The sequence below is a fragment of the Protopterus annectens genome, chromosome 5.part0 (assembly GCF_019279795.1).
Source record: "Protopterus annectens isolate FY-2018-M chromosome 5.part0, PAN1.0, whole genome shotgun sequence".
NCBI lineage: Eukaryota > Metazoa > Chordata > Ceratodontiformes > Protopteridae > Protopterus > Protopterus annectens.
Genome location: NC_056735.1, coordinates 311,783,838 through 311,799,707, shown reverse-complemented (window position 1 = coordinate 311,799,707; position 15,870 = coordinate 311,783,838). Strand labels below are relative to the sequence as shown.

The 15,870-nt window shown below is 41.6% G+C and overlaps 1 protein-coding gene across 1 annotated transcript in view; it reads left to right on the top strand.

Annotated features, from left to right (window-relative positions):
* ACOT9 (acyl-CoA thioesterase 9) overlaps positions 1–15,870 on the top strand; it is an 825,297-nt gene that overhangs the window by 481,320 nt on the left and 328,107 nt on the right. The window contains exon 9 of the mRNA XM_044072291.1: positions 548–615. Coding sequence (XP_043928226.1) covers positions 548–615 — 68 coding nt within the window. The remainder of the gene's footprint in view (positions 1–547; positions 616–15,870) is intronic.

The window sequence follows — 15,870 nt, the reverse complement described above, 5'->3', positions numbered from 1 at the left end:
AACCTTGGCAGCCAAAGTTGGGACATGCTCAGAAAGCCAGACTGAAAATGTAAACAAAGACCAGAATCAAAACAAAAAAAAATCTTTGAGACTGTCACTTTAAAGCAGTATGTAAGCAGAGCAGTTCATTATGTCTGTGTTTTTGTTTTGTAAGTTAATTTTATGGGGGGGGGGAGCTTCAGTACAGCAAATAGAATTAAAGGTGGCAAACTTGAACATTAAGCTTCATTTTATGTCTAAATGTATTTTAGAGCATATATTAACACTTGCATAGTTTTGCCTACATGTATATAAAGTATATATTTTACTAATGCATAATTGTGTATTAATAGAAGCTGAAATCAACCTAGTTTTCTAGATGAGACAGAACCTGCCATTTAACTTGCTTGATGTGTTAGTTATCTGTAGTGTTTACTGTCTGCTTTTGGGTTTAATAACTTCACATTTTGCATGATTGCTGGCTTTTTATAAAGGACTTCACAGTAATAAAGGTATCAGTTATGTATGATATTAATGCACCAGTTTGTTTTTCAACATTATTGCTTAGGCCAGCGTTCGTCAATCCATTAATACCCGAGGGTCCAGAAGAAGAGGAACTGTTTAGACAAGGAGAGTGTGAGTATCCATTCCTTAACATACACTACAGCCACTTAATTTAGTGTGAAACTGTGTACTGTTATGAAAGTTGGCAGTAACTGTTCATGTCCATCCATTTCACTGTTGGAGTATTCATAATATTAGGGATCCCCTTCCAAGGGTGGCCCGATGTCCGGCCACTATAAGTCTGCTTTACGTTACACTGTTCATCACACGTATACACCCTGCGTAGCATAGGGCATAAAGGTGATGTCCGGATGTACGATCCTCAGAAGTTCTTGGCTGCCAGTCCAAACGCCATCGCTTGATCGCTGGTTCATCAAGCCATTGCAGATAAGTGCCCCATTGGGGTGCTTTTTTTACTTATCTTTTTTTTTTTTTGTTGCTTGTGGGGTTTCATGTCATCCAGGAAAGGTAAATGCCAGTGTGGAAGACAGATTCCCCATAAAGACCACCACCACCAATGCCTGTTTTGCCTGTATGCCTTTCACGACTATACATTCTGTTCCATCTGTCAGGCTTTTGTACCTAAAACCCTTCATAGTAGACATGCTTCTTTGGCACTCTATCTTGAAAATCTGTGTCTTAAGCTTCTTGTGAAAGACATGATGGAGGGAACTTCCTGTTCTGAGGGACAGCTGTCAGTGAAAAAGAAGACCAAGAAGCCTATGCTAGACTCTTCTACTGTTCAGCCTCCACTGGATGACTCTTCCAAGATGAATGAGCACCTGGAAGTTTGCCTGGCTTTATCCTTGGATTCCTCTGCCACAAACAGGCTGGAGGGGATCCGACTTAAAGCATGTCCAAGGAGGCATTGCACTGATCAATTTCAGATGTTTAGGGGGAATCATGGTTGATTATCTCCAAGGGGCCTAGAGATGTTCCTCAAACTTTAGTCAGAGAAGAGGTTCCTACTACCATAATTGAATGCCGTACTGGGTCAGAGTCTTCCAAATTTTATAATGCGGATGTCCTAGCGAAGAAAAAGCAAAAGACTAACCATATCACACCTGCTCATAAGAATCCCTAAAGTGAATGGCAGTCCTTCACTCAGGGTTTGTTTAGTGCTTTGATTCTTTTGAAACCTCCTCAGGGAGTTTCTGTTCCAGTACCCCCCCCCCCCACTGGTCCTCTACTCCCCTAAAAAGACCCAGGGAACAGGATTCCTCTGAGGAGGAGCTGGATTTGAATGAGGAATCCCTGGCTTACTCTTATCTGATTCCCTCTCCTTTGGACTTTGGCTCAGAGGAAGAGGACTCTAACCAGTCCTGATACTCCCTTTGAAGAGATTTCTTTTGGGGACATGATCTCCAGGATGATGGAGTTCTTTAAATGGGACTGTACTTAGGTTTCTGAGATACATAAAAGATACTGTGAGTTGCTTCAGATGGAGTCTCCTAAACTTTCTGCTGTTCCTCCTGTTTTGGCTGCCTTGTTGGATGCATTTTCTAATGCTTCTGAGGCTCCAAATTGTCAGCCCCCTGCTCCCAAGAAACCTGATAGATTATATAGGGTGCCTGAGGACTATAATTTTTTGTACAAATGTCCTGCTAACCCCTTGATGGTGTCTGTAGCTTCTGACAAGCCTTCTCAGTTACTTCTTTCTCCCAAGTTACTGCCCTCTGATAAAGATAGCAGGACCATGGAAAGGCTGGCCAAGAAGGTTTCATAGCTCTGCTACTTTGGCTTTTCGGGCTGTTAATTATCAGACCCATATGTCCAGGTATTTGTTGGCTCTCCTATCCCAGTTTTGTCAGGTTATTTCTGAACTTCCATACTCTGAGGGTAAAACTTCTACTCTTTCCCTGTTAAGGACTTGCTCCCAGGTGGCTTGTCACACAGCAAATGCTTCCTCTAGGGCTGCTGCTTTTGGGTCCTTTGCCTGATGATATTATGGCTAAGTTGATGTATGTCCCTCTTGATAATAAACACTTCTTTGGTGAAGCTGCTGCTGCTATGTTTAAGTCCCTTCAGGATAAGGGCAAGTCTTTACAGGAACTTAAACATGTTTTTGTTTCTCCTGTGCCTAGATTTCAGAGAAGCTACCCCAGCAAGCCAGCCTTTGTTCACAGACAGTCTCGCCCTCCTCCTAAGGGTAAAAAGTATGGCAAGTGGGCTCCTCCTACTAAGGCTACTCGGGCTTCAGTGACTTAGAAATCTCCTTTTCCAGATAAACCAGGTGCTGTCTGACTGTCCTATTTTTCCCAGTCACTTTCCTCTTTCTCTTCACCTCTCTCTCTTTCTTCCCGTTTGGCTACAGATTACTAAGGATTCCTGGCTCATGTCCATTGTTCGCTAGGGGTATTTCACAGTTTAGAAATCTCTTCCCCCTTTTATGGGTGTTCCTCAGTCCCCTCAGAAACAACTGTTTCTCTCCAGAGGTGCTTTGGGACATTTTGACTACTACTCAACAGGTGCCTGTGTCCCAAAGGGGGAGGGTTTTTTTTACTCCAAAATGTTTCTAGTGCCCAGAAAAGAGAGTACTAGGAGACCAATTCTAGACCTGTCTCATCTAAACACTTTTCTGAAGGTGCCCTCCTTTCAAATTTTATCCCTTCAGACTTTGTTCCCTCTTTTGCTTCTCGGGCTTATATGGTGTCTCTGGTTCCCAAGGATGCTTATCTCCATATTCTGATCCATACCCTTTTCAGGAAGTATTTACATTTCTCTGTTGCTTCCTGGCATTTTCAGTTCTCTACTTTGCCTATTGGACTTTATACTGTCCCAAGGGTATTCACCAAATACCTCACTCCTGTGATTGTTTTTTGCAGGAGTCAGGAGATCCAAGTATTTAATTACTTGTACGACCTCCTGCTTCAGGCATCCTCTCCAGAGATTCTGTTGAAAAATCTTAATTTTGCCATTTACCCTCTGCAAAGCCTGGGGTTCATAATAAACTTCAAGAATTATTTTCTGACTCCTTCTCAAGACCATGTTATTTGGGGTGGAGGGTTCAGATGGTGCCTATACTGGCATCCCTTCCTCCTCCCAAGGCCCTGACACTCATTTTCTTCATTCAAACTCTTTTTCCTCTGGCTTCTATTACAGACAGGGAGTTCCTGAGAGCTCTGGGATTCATGGTATCCACCATCCCTATGCTCCCTCCGGCCAAACTTCACATGAGAAAGTTTCAGTGGTTTCTGAAGTCAGTTTGGCTTCAACATGTGCATCCCCTAGACTTTGTAGTTGCTCTTCTGCCTTGTCTGAAGAAGGAACTTTACTGGTGGATCCAGCAGTCGTCTCTAAATCCAGGGGTTCCGTTTCATCCCCCTCTTCCCTCTCTACACTTCAGACATGGGATGGGGAGCAACTTTTGCCTCCCTAACAGTGCAGGGGGTGTGGTCATCTGTTCAACAGAATGAGCACGTCAATATCAAAGAGATGAGAGCTCTTTTGCTGGTGCTTCAGGCATTTCATCCTCATTTTCTCCCCATGATCTCCCAAGGTGTTTACAGAAAATACCAAGTGATGTAGTAAGTAAACAAGCGGGGGTGGGAGCAAGATCTTATCTGCTTTGCCAGTTGACATTCCTAGTGTGGGATCTTGCTATCCAGTATCAAGTGGCTCTTTAGGCAGACACTCTAAGCTGGTTCTTAACACAATCCCACAAATGGATGCTTCACAGGGATGTGTTTCTGGCATTATCCCACTAGTTGTGTACTCCTCAAATAGATCTGTTTGCTTCCCCTCTGAACAGTTTCCTCTACTTTGTACCAGAGTCCCAGGTCCTTTGGTTTGGAAGGTGGGCCCCCCATCTTTTTCTTGAAAGGGGATGTTTCTTTATGCTATCTCTCCTCTTCCGCTACTTCCAAAATTCCTGTTCAGAATTCAACAGGGTGCTCCCAAAGTCTTGTTGGTGACTCCCTTTTGGCCGAGACAGCATTGATTCCCTTTTCTTCTGCATTTAGACAAGGGCAGTCATCACAAGTTACCTCACAAGGTGGACATACTCACACAAGACAAGGGATCTCTCATCCATTCCCACCTGTCCACTCTTCATCTGACACCGTGGGTGATAGGATTTGATTCCACATAGACACTTTTTTCTGAGGACGTGCTTAGGGTCCTGCAGGAGGCCAGGAAACTCAATACTAGGAAATCCTACTTATCCAAATGGAAGAGGTTTTCTGTTTCCTTTCTCGTAACTTGGCTTCACTTTCTGTAGATTTTCCTCTGGTTCTGTCTTATCTGTGTAAATTGCTCAATGCTGGGTTAGCTTATTCTTCTGTTAAGGCCCACTTATCAACTGCCTCTACTTGTCTGCCTTTATCTGCTTGTTTGGCTTCTAGATTTGAGGCTAAACATTTCCTGAAAGGGGTCCTTCATATTTAGCCTCCCAGGAAGCCTGTTCCCTTCTCCCTGGGATCGTAATTTTGTTTTGGAAAAATTGACCCGGGCTTCTTTTGAGCCTACAGCTTCAGCGTCCTTGCAGCATTGCTCTTGGAAGACTGTTCTTTTGTTAGCCCTTCTGTGCCAGATGGGTATCTGAGCTTCAAGCCCTTATAGCTTGTCCTACTTTTTTGATGTTACATAAGGACAAGGGTGTCCTTGGGTACTAATTCTTCTTTTATGCCTAAGGTAGTGAATGAGATGTCCCTTATTTAGTCTATTCATTTGCCCACTTTTTTCCCCTTCTCTGCTTTCTGCCATTGAGAAGGTGTTGCACACATTGGATGTGCATAGCCACCTCACATTTTATTTGGATGAGACTAAGACTATTAGGAATTTTGATCAGCTCTTTGTTTCCTTTCATCCCAGATCTATGGGATTATCTGTATCTAGGCAGACTATTTCTTCTTGGATCTCAAAAGCTATTTATTTTGTTATTCTTTTCTTGGTAAGAGCCTTCCTTATTCTGTTAAGGCTCATTCTACTAGGGCTGTGACTTCTGCTGCTGCTTTTATTCAAGGGTTTGGATACTAACTCTGTTCTTAAGGCAGCTACCTGGACTTCTGTGCATACTTTTACCAAGCACTACAAGTTGGATGGAATCTCCAGAGCTCGAGCTGGTTTTGCTAGGGCAATTCTTCATGGCTTCATAGATGGCTTTGCCAGTCCTTCCTCCTTCCAAGCTTCTTCCTGAGCTTTGGCAGTCTCCCTAATATTATGAATACTGCAATAGTGAAATGGAAGAGCATAGTGCAGGTGTGTGAAATCTTACCGTAATGGTAGATGTCCTTCTCTTCACTTTTGCAGTATTCACTCGCTCCCTCTTCTCCCTGGTTCATTTGCCTTCTGGATGTACTGATTACCCTTTTCTTTTCCTTGGACTGGCGTTCCCACTGGGGTTCTCCATTCTGAGTATGGTACGTCTGGGTGTCGCCTTTTTGCCCTACACTACGCAACAAGCATACATGTGACATATGGCATACCTTAAAGCAATCTAAAGGCTTTGATATCCTGGCCAGACATCATGCCGTCCTTGCCAGGGGATCTCTAATGTTATGAATACTGCAACAGTGAAGAGAAGAACATCTACCGTTATGGTAAGAGTTTACACAACTGTACTTTCTTTTGACAGAGTCTGTAGCTTGGCTTTTTAGTACTGAAGGATACTATGTACCTGTATTTCCCTTCAGGTTTTGGGTATCCATCCTGACTGTAACTTTTTGCATTGCTATGCTATGGCTCAGAATATAAGCCTGAAAGTACTTTCTCAGGGATAGTACTATGGGCTTTTCATTTGCAGTAAATAATACCGAACAGCATGGTTGATATTATACAACACAAGATCACTTGGAGGTGTTGTGAAACTTGATGCCACAGATATAGGGTCTCTTCATTTCTGGAAGGTCCAGCATAGTCCACCACCACCCATATAGACCTAGAAAATTGGCTTTTTTTAAATACAGGCAGACATGTATACAGTATGAATGTTTACGACAAAAATTATTACATTCATTTTCTAAATGCATTCAACATTTTTTAACTAAGCCTGTAGTAAGAAGATGTGTATATGTACTGAGAAGATATATAAATTAAAAGATCTTAATCTTGGGATTAGGCATATTTGCTTTGTGAATACTTTGCATTCTTTCCTAAGCTGCAGCTGTTTTGTGTCTGATATATAAACTATGATACCATGAAATATAGAAGAAAAGCAGCAGTTATGATCAGGAAGGTTAACATGTTTGCTGGCAATTTTTTTTTTACCTCTGTTAGTAAACTGAATGTCAAAGGTTGTATCCCAAAGTGTGTTTTTAAAATTATGTGCAATAGCCTTATTTTCTAAACATGCAGGTTGCATGGGAAATGAAACAAATCTTAATGATCTTACAGTACTCCATTTCAGTTCATATTAAAAACTAAGATGTAATATTTAGAGACCATTCCATTCAAATTTCTGTCTAGCCACATGCTTTGATATACAATAGTCTCACAATGGTCTGCCTGAAGAGGATTTTGTAGAAGTCCATCACCTTGGACTTTGTGCCAGATTGTGCTCAAGCAAGCTGAAATGTGGGGTACTGTAGTATAAGAGACAATAATACTCTGTTAAGGTGCAGTGAGCTACAAGAAAGCATTGCAGCCCTTTACTGGTTGAAGGTAGAAGCCCAGTGTCTGTGGTCTTCTGAGTACAACAGCCTTTCTGACGAGTGACATCAGCACAAGTGAAGTGGAGTCACACCAAGACCATACATGGTGGAGAGATGGAAAATAGTGTTACTTCACAGTTGCAGAAGTTTGTGAGCATCAGAGCATAGGTGTATTTGTTGTGACACTGTTTTAATAGTATTGGTGTGCCTCTTTATTAGTAAATGAAAATTCTAAGTTCCCGATCAGTGCTTAACTCCATTTAATGCTGCTAATTTTCCTACTGAATGATCTCATCACACATGCTGATTCCCACACAGACAGAATGGTATGCTGTGAGAGGAATTACAGCAGCTGTATCTGCAGAAACTTTTATTGTTTTACCGTTTCCATGTTTCTGGGCAGCTGCTGCAGTTCGTGTTTGGCAGAATTAACATTATTACATATGCTGTTTAATATGTACAACAAAACTGATGTGCTTCAAGACCTTTGTGTGCGATCTTCAGATCTAGTTTTGCATTTGGTATATGCAAATGCATTAAAGTTGAGATCTTCATATTCAGAAATACATTTCATGGGAAGTATAGAGGTGTACATACTGGGCTTCAAGGCTCTAGCAGGAAATTAGGTAGTAGAAAGAGGTAAGGAAGTAAGTCTGAGCTCGTATTAAGCTAACAGTACTAGCAATGTGCCAGCAAAGTCAAGCTGTTAAAAGATTAAATATTTAGAATTCACCAGTTCGGACACTTACATTCTAGAGTATATTTTCAGGAAGCACATTAAGCATTCTGATAAACTTCATATTTATTTAATCTCCTTTTCTGATAGTTCATCAATTAACAAGCTAGAAAATGGTGATTTTTTTGCCACTATGATTTTATAGTAATGAATCCACTTAGAATGTCAAATCACCCATCAGATATATTCATTTTTCAAGCCCAATTTTTATGCTGTTTTAACACATTCTGTAGTAAACAAGTTAAAATGCTGCCTCTGCAACTGACTTGTTGGTAAAGACCTATTACTTTCCCACAACACACACAGACATGCACAAACTTAATTGAAACAGTAGCTTGATGTACAAAACTTGTATTGACTACATTGTTACTAGGAATGACCCAATGCAGATGTGCTGTGGGAGCCTAAAGTTTAGTTCTGCAAGTACAAATGTTTGGTAAAAATTTCACCCCTATTTTGTCTATATAAATGTAACTTTTTGGGGATTTCCATTTTCTTAACCTCAAGTACTGGGCCATTTGTGGAAAGTTAACCAGAATTAGGAATAATTTTTTTCTTTATATTTATGTTTACATGCCAGGCATAAGACAAAATCAGATGGAAATGGGTAAAGGAGAAGCCTGTATTGAATCTCACCCTACAGCTTTGTAAAATAACATTGTAAACATCTTTTGGGATCGCTTCACTGTTTTTTTTTTCGGTTACAGCGTGCAAGTCAGTCTGTTTGCTTGCCTAGGAGTCTGCAATTTTCACTATCAAAAGAGCCAGTTTTGACCCCTCTCCCACCAAATAAAATTCACTGGTTGCCACAAAACCTATTTGACTCCTAAAATGAAGATAAAACAGCATATAAAGTTTTATATATAGTTATTATACTAAATATAAAAGAACTAAGTTTATAAGAACAATATTTAAAATCTGTCTCTATTTTGGTTCCATTGTAGGGATTGCTTGATCTGTGTGTGTGTTATATCTCTTATAGGTTCATAGATTAGTGCTAGGCTTACTGCCCTTGTGGGCCATTTTAAACCTAGCCAATTACCCCATGTGATAATCAAATCCTGTCTCTGGTGTCTGTAAGGTAAACACCTTAACCATTATGCCAGCCTCTTACTGTAATGTTACACTGAGCCTCCACCTACACTCAAATGTGACTTACCACCTGTTTGTTATTCAGTGAAATGTTCTGAACTGTGTATCACTGACCACTTTAACTATGGCTGTAAATTTTACTACTTTGTAAATTTTGTGATTTTGATTGTATGTAAAGCATTTTGATGGAGCTTTCCTCCCCAGGCCTCCACTGAATATGTTCTCACTTCGGCCCAGTGGACTTTCCTGGTAAATAAATGCAAATAAATAAATAAATTTAATATAAAAGATATAAATATACTCCCTCTGTAACTGCTCCCTTCCTCCAAATAACCTGATTATATATAAATAATGAATGTCTAATGCTTTTCATTATACTCCACTAGGATTGCTTGCGTATTTCAATAAAGGATATTCCATTTTTAACGCAACTGTGGGCTATCTACTATTTTCCATTTTATTTTGTAGTGCATATTCTACAGTTTGATTTTTATTAGTGAACTAGATGAATAACATATTTCAACTGAGTGAACTTCACACTCTCCATACTGTGAAGTTTCTTCTTGGTTTGTTTCTAACTCAACATATTCCCAGGCTATGGAATAAGTCACTACTACAGGTCAAAAGTACTACTTTAGCTACCTTTAAAAGTAATCACAATACTTGGATGGATAGGTACATGCTTACACAAGGGTTATGTACAAACCTCCTCAATTTGAGAGCTGAACATTATTAGGTGCCTGAAAAGGGTGGCAAAAAAGTACAGATGTTTAAAAATTTACCATAATGGTAGATGTACTACTACTCACTGTTGCAGTATCCTTTAAAAATGGAAAATCCTGCCATGGATAGTTAAAAGTTAAGTGCTTACCATAACTTGGTATCTGTGTTATCCATTTTCATTCTTCCTCACTATTGATTTACTGATCCGACTCGGCCACATTTTTCAGACCTGGACCCCAGTCTGAAGCTCCTCCCTCCTCCCACAATGCCCTACACTCTGTAGCTCTCTCAGAGTTTGCTGTTTTATTGCCTACTGGATAAAGAAAACAAATACAGGCAGAAAGAAATCAGAGGCTCAAACTATAAACATACAGGTAATCCAATAGGTCAGGGGATTGCTGGGAGGGAAGGTGAGGGAGAATAAAAATGGACAACACATATGCCAAGTAACTGTCCTTCTCACTATTAGGTCAGAGTCCCCAGCTACGTTACTCTCGGTTGGCCTCAAGGAAGGATATGCTGGAGCACTGCTGAACCAAAAGGAGCTCTTCTTCTTGAGACAAAGTCCAATTTATAATGTGTCACAAAAGTAAGAGTTTTTGACCAAGTGGCTGCAGCACAAATATCAATAGATGCTCTGGAGGAGAAAACCAATGATGTAACCATAGATCTAGTTGAATGGACTTTATGACGGCGAGGCAAGTTCAGCCCAATTTTTTTAAATAAAATTAGTGAAATACAGTCTGTAATCCATTTAAACACTAACTTTGGAGACTGCTTAACCTAGATGATTTGGTGAGAAAAACAAATAGGTTAAACTTTCTGCACTATTTTGTTCTTTGAAGGTCGCTATTCTCTATGAACATCAAGGAGATGCAAAATAAATTCGCCCTTGTTAAAAAAGTTTGGAAAGACTGGCAACTGTATAGACTGGTTAATATTAGTCTCTGTGGCTACCTTAGGCATAAAAGATGGACTGGTACAGAGAAATACTCTGTCTTTATGGAAAATGGTGCAAGGCAGTTTTGATGAGGCCTGAAGTTCAGAAATTCTTCTTGCTGATTTGACATATACCAAAAAGATGGTTTTCCAAGAAAGAAATTTCATTTCTAAATCATCCGCTGGTTCAAAGGATTTCTGGGTAGTTCTTGAAGAGTAGTCATTGGATCCCACAGCAGAGTAGGATCTTTTATTAGGGGTCTAAGCACAAAAATCCCTTTCATGGAAGCCTTACATAATTTAGATGTAGCAAGGAAGCCAAACATATCTCTAGCATTAAAACTGGAAATTGCTGCCAGCTGAAGTTTTATAATGGAAAAACTAGCCCCTTCCTTGAAGACAAAAGTAAGAAAAAGAAGGATGGCTGAAATCGGGAATGAGAAAGGATCAATATTTTCTTTGGAAGCCCAAATGGCAAATCTTTTCCATTTGCTTTGGTACGCTTTTTTAGAAGCTTTTTGGGAGGCTAAAACTGCCTTAAATAGGGGGAGCAAGCCTGGACCTTTGTACAATTACTGGAAATGGAGATACCAAGCGGTCAGTTTGAGAAGTGAGTAGACTGGAATGTTGATTCCCTTATGTATGAGAGAGGAGGTCCTGTCTGAGCTCCAGAATCCATGGGGATATTTCAGATGAGACCAGCAGGGGGCAATGAGGATTGCTGAACTCTTCAGCCTTCTGGCTCTGCAGAAACATTGGGACCAATGGTAGAAGAGGATAGGCATAAAGGAGATCGGAGGACTAATCGTATACTAGAGCATCCCTTGAGGACTCACCCAGAGGGGGGGATCAGAGCAAAGTACTTGCTGCACTTGTCCTGAGGAAAGGCAGAGGTTGTAGCAAGGTTAACCCCACGGCCGAAAATCAGATTCTCCACTGATGGACTGAAGAACTACTCATAAGGGGTCAGAACAGACCTGCTGAGTTTAGAAAGTAGTCAGAAGATATTACCCATTCTCAAGCCCTTGGCCTCTTTCTGTAATGGGTAAGAAAGTACAGTTGTGTTCACTTACCATAAATGTAGATGTTAGAGTGTATTCAGTGTTGCAGTCATCACACGTGGGTCATCCCTTCCAGGGTAGCCCTCAGTTGCCCGAACACCAGAGGCCCAGCACCTCCGTGTCTGTTACTGTCGCCCCAGGACCAACATCTTGACCTATTAGAACAACAAATTTGGACAAAGCCATAAATAATGAGGCACAAAGGCCCAAAAATAGGGACACTTTTTAAATACTGTTCTTACAAACTTAGAAAGTTGATAGAATAACAGATTTTGGATTAGGATTAGCATTAAATTTCTGAAGGGTATAAAGTCTGAAACTCAAATGTCTATTTTTTTACGACTTCAGGCCTCAATGATTTGCCAGAAAACCACAATTTTATGAGAAATAGACCAAAAATATGAGGGCAAAAATCAAAATATTCTGTAAAAATATGCACAGTTGAGAGGTGTGTGTGTGTGTGTGTGTGTGTGTGTGTGTGTGTGTGTGTGTGTGTGTGTGTATATAAAATGCATGTTAACAGAAACCATGTTATTCTAGCAAGTTTATCAGTTTATAAGAGCAATATTTAAAGTCTGTCCCTATTTTTGTTCCTTTGTTCCCCTTTATTTGTGGCTCTGTCCAGATTTCTTTGGTAAGACTTTGAGAGGTATGGAGACATTTCAGGAGATGCTGCTGCTGCCAGGGGATCGCTCGATTGCTCTGTGTGTGTGAAATGAATGCCAACAGAAGCAGTGTTATTCTAGCAAGTTTCTAAGTTTATAAGAGCACTATTTAAAATCCATCACTCTACTACTGTGTGTGTGTTGTGCGGTAGAGTGGCCATTATTTTTCAAAGCTACTGGGAGCCACTGCAGAGGGGTGGAAGAGCCACATCTGGCTCCAGAGCCGCAGGTTGCAGACCCCTGGGACAGATAACTACACACCCAAACCAGAGCTGGAACCACCAGCTGTTCCGAAGCTCATAGCTAGTAATTAGCAGTGAGCACAGATAAGACAGTTATTTGCAAAGTGGTTTAATGTCCTACAGAGAAAAGAATCACATAAGCAGTTTATTTTTCAAAGCTACTGGTAGCCGTTACAGAGGGGTGGAAGAGCCACGTCTGGCTCCAGAGCCTCAGGTTGCAGACCCCTGGGACAGAGCAAAGTGGTTTAATGTCCTACAGAGAAAAGAATCAGATAAGCAGTTTCATCTGTTTGACTTGGGGGCAGGGCACAGAATATTTTTTGCAGACACCAGCATCCACCTGCCTTGTCAGAGTATGTAGTTTTTGATCTCATGAGTGAGAGAATTTTAAACTCTCCCATCTTCTCTAACCTTTTCGTTGGAGGAAGGATGACTGTGTATACAGTCTTTCTGCATAATAGCTGGTAACATCAAAAGTCTGTTTACAAACAATGCATTTTGCTTTGAGGGGTCCTCTGCACAGTGCAACAGCTCAGGCTTTTCCTTTCCTAAAAACCCTCACGTGGCATTTTTTGAAATCTCTGATTTCATGCTTGGAGGGTGTGAATGCCCCTGTGTTGCATGTAATAGTCCTGTGCTAGAACAGGATGGTCCTATACTGGATCAGATCTTATTCAGCTCAGGTCATAGTAATAACGTGTATCAGAAAAATGTTCATTGTGTGTCACTGTTGGAGTAATAACTCCTTAGGGATTACCTGCTGTGAAAGCCCTTGCCCAGCCCAAATATCAAAGACTTTAATCCCCACCCCTAGGCAAAATAGATGCTTTCCCCTCTGACATCAGGATGTTGGATGTTATGGTATAAGAGTCATCAGCCAACACCATATTCCCAGTTTTTTCTTGCTGTTGAAGCTGATAATACCTTTGTAATGTCATCAGTCAGTCCAAAGCCAGGACTTTTATTGCCAGAGATAAGTACCCTGTTGAGGAACTTTTCTCTGTATTTCTCTCTGTGTCTCACTGTGTAAACTATGTTAGAAATCAGTGCCCAAGACAAATGTTTGCTTTGACTCTGGGAAACAGATCCCTCATCAGGACTTCCACACTCTGGCCCGGAGCACTATGTCCCCAACTGTCCCCACTGTGCTCTTTTCAACTTCAGAACTATTGAGTATAGTGTTGAATCTTTGGAAACATTTTTAGAGAAGGAAAGGGAGAGTTGGGGGGCCTACACGTACTGTAGCATCTGCCGGTCAGGTTGAATGTATATTTCCTCCTAGGAAGTAGGAGATGCATCAAAGGGCACTTACGGTACTGGATGGTGGTAGTTTGCCATCTGGTAGTCCACCCAGTCTAGTGATCTTCAAATGAGGAACTATGCTTTTGCAATACCCTCAAATGACAGAGCATGTGGCCAAGCCTTCTAGCGTGACCTTTTTGGAGTCTACTATGCTGTTGACTCCCTTGACATCCATGGGGGCAGTAGTACTTGGGGCATTAGATGTGTCCAAGATTGCTTCGCAGGTCCTGGCTTCTGACTCACATTCCAGTCTTAATCTCAAGGAGGACAGTATCTCCAGAGCTACAAAGGTCTCTTCAGATGACTGACCATAAGCTGCGACCTTGGCGACTGACATCTGACACCACACCCAAGACCAGGCCCGAGGCCACACATAAGAAGTCTGTTTCTGGCTTGCCTCAACTAGGCCTTCTGAGTCTCAGTCACACCAGGCCTTACTCACAGGACCTTATCAAGCTGTCTGAGAATCTCATGGATTTCATGAAATCCAGGCACCTAAGACCTAGTAGGACACTTGTTTGGTGTTTTTTTTTATAAGACATAGGACCCCTGTTACAGGATGATCTTCTGGCAAAAGGAAGAGGGCAGCACCTACAGGTTCAGCTGTGAGGAGGCATACTTGGCTAACAGTCTATCTCATAGTATGTACAATCAGAAATCCTGGCTACACCTCTGGATAAGGGCCTTCTGTTTGGACCCAAGTAAGCTATTAAAAAAAATGGAGGAGAAGGCTAAGACTGTCCAGGACATTCTGCAAGTAGAGTCCCTGAGGTTCAGTAGAAATTACCTTTGTAAGCTCTGGTTCTTTTGCTTCCCAAGTTAGACATAATGGGAGGTCAGCCAGGAGAGACAGGTAACACACACAACAAAAAAGATGGGAAGCTGTCCAGGAACCGAGGATTAGTAGACCCTGCCACTCACGCCCCCACCCCTGCCAACAAGCCTAACTCTAACCCTCTCCACCTATAAAGTTAGGAGGAACACTTTTCCTTTTGTTGGACAAGTTCCTGGACATTGTCCAGGACCAGTGGGTCCTTCGTATCATAAGAGGAGGTTGCAAGATGCAGTTTGATTCCCCTTCAATTACAGCATATATTGTATCTGTCCCAAAAGGCTAGCTCAGGAAGCTTCTAGAAGAGGGCTCCATAAAACTAGTCTCCCAAGGAGAAAGAGGAAAGCAGTAGTACTCAAGACTTTAATAAAAAGGCATGGAAGGTGCAAAAAAAGTAAAAAAAAAATAATGCCAAGGACACCCCAGCGATAGTGCGAGTGGGGCTTGTAGCCTTGGTCGCTGGGTCCTTGGTGCATGTTTTTATTTTACTAGTACTCAAGGCTTTGTTTGGTACCTAGAAAGGAGGGATCTTGGAGACAAGGTTAAACAGGCTCCTGAGCCCCCAAGTTAAAAATGTGAACCTTCAAACACTCTTACCCATGGTCTGCCCACAAGCTTTTATGGTCACTCTAGATGTCCTTCTATTCCAATGTTGCAGTATTCTACTTGTGGGTTTACCCTTCTTCCTCTCCAGTTCGTCCGGCCAGGTTTCCAAAGATTTTCTGTCCCTCTTGGTGCATCAGACGTCTGACGTGACTACTGGAATGTGGGCCATAAAAGTGACGTCTGCATGCAACAGTCCTCAAAACTATTCAGCCGCCAGTCGTACACCAGGTGCTCCTGCTTCTCGCAGACGTTGGATCAAATTAAAGTTCAGATAAGTACCCCAATGGGGATTTCTTCAGTCCTTGTTAATAGCATAGATTGTTCATGTCATCCGTTAAGGACAAGTGCAAGTGTGTTCGCCAGATTCCCCACAGAGACGCCCATGACCAGTGTCTCTTTTGCCTAGGCAAGGAACACGACCATGTGAATTGCGCCATTTGCCATTCATTTGTCGCAAAGACCTTACGTCGCCGTTTACAGGCCCTTCACCTTTATCTTGAGAATCAGCATTTAAAGCAGTTTCCCTATTAGGGATGGAG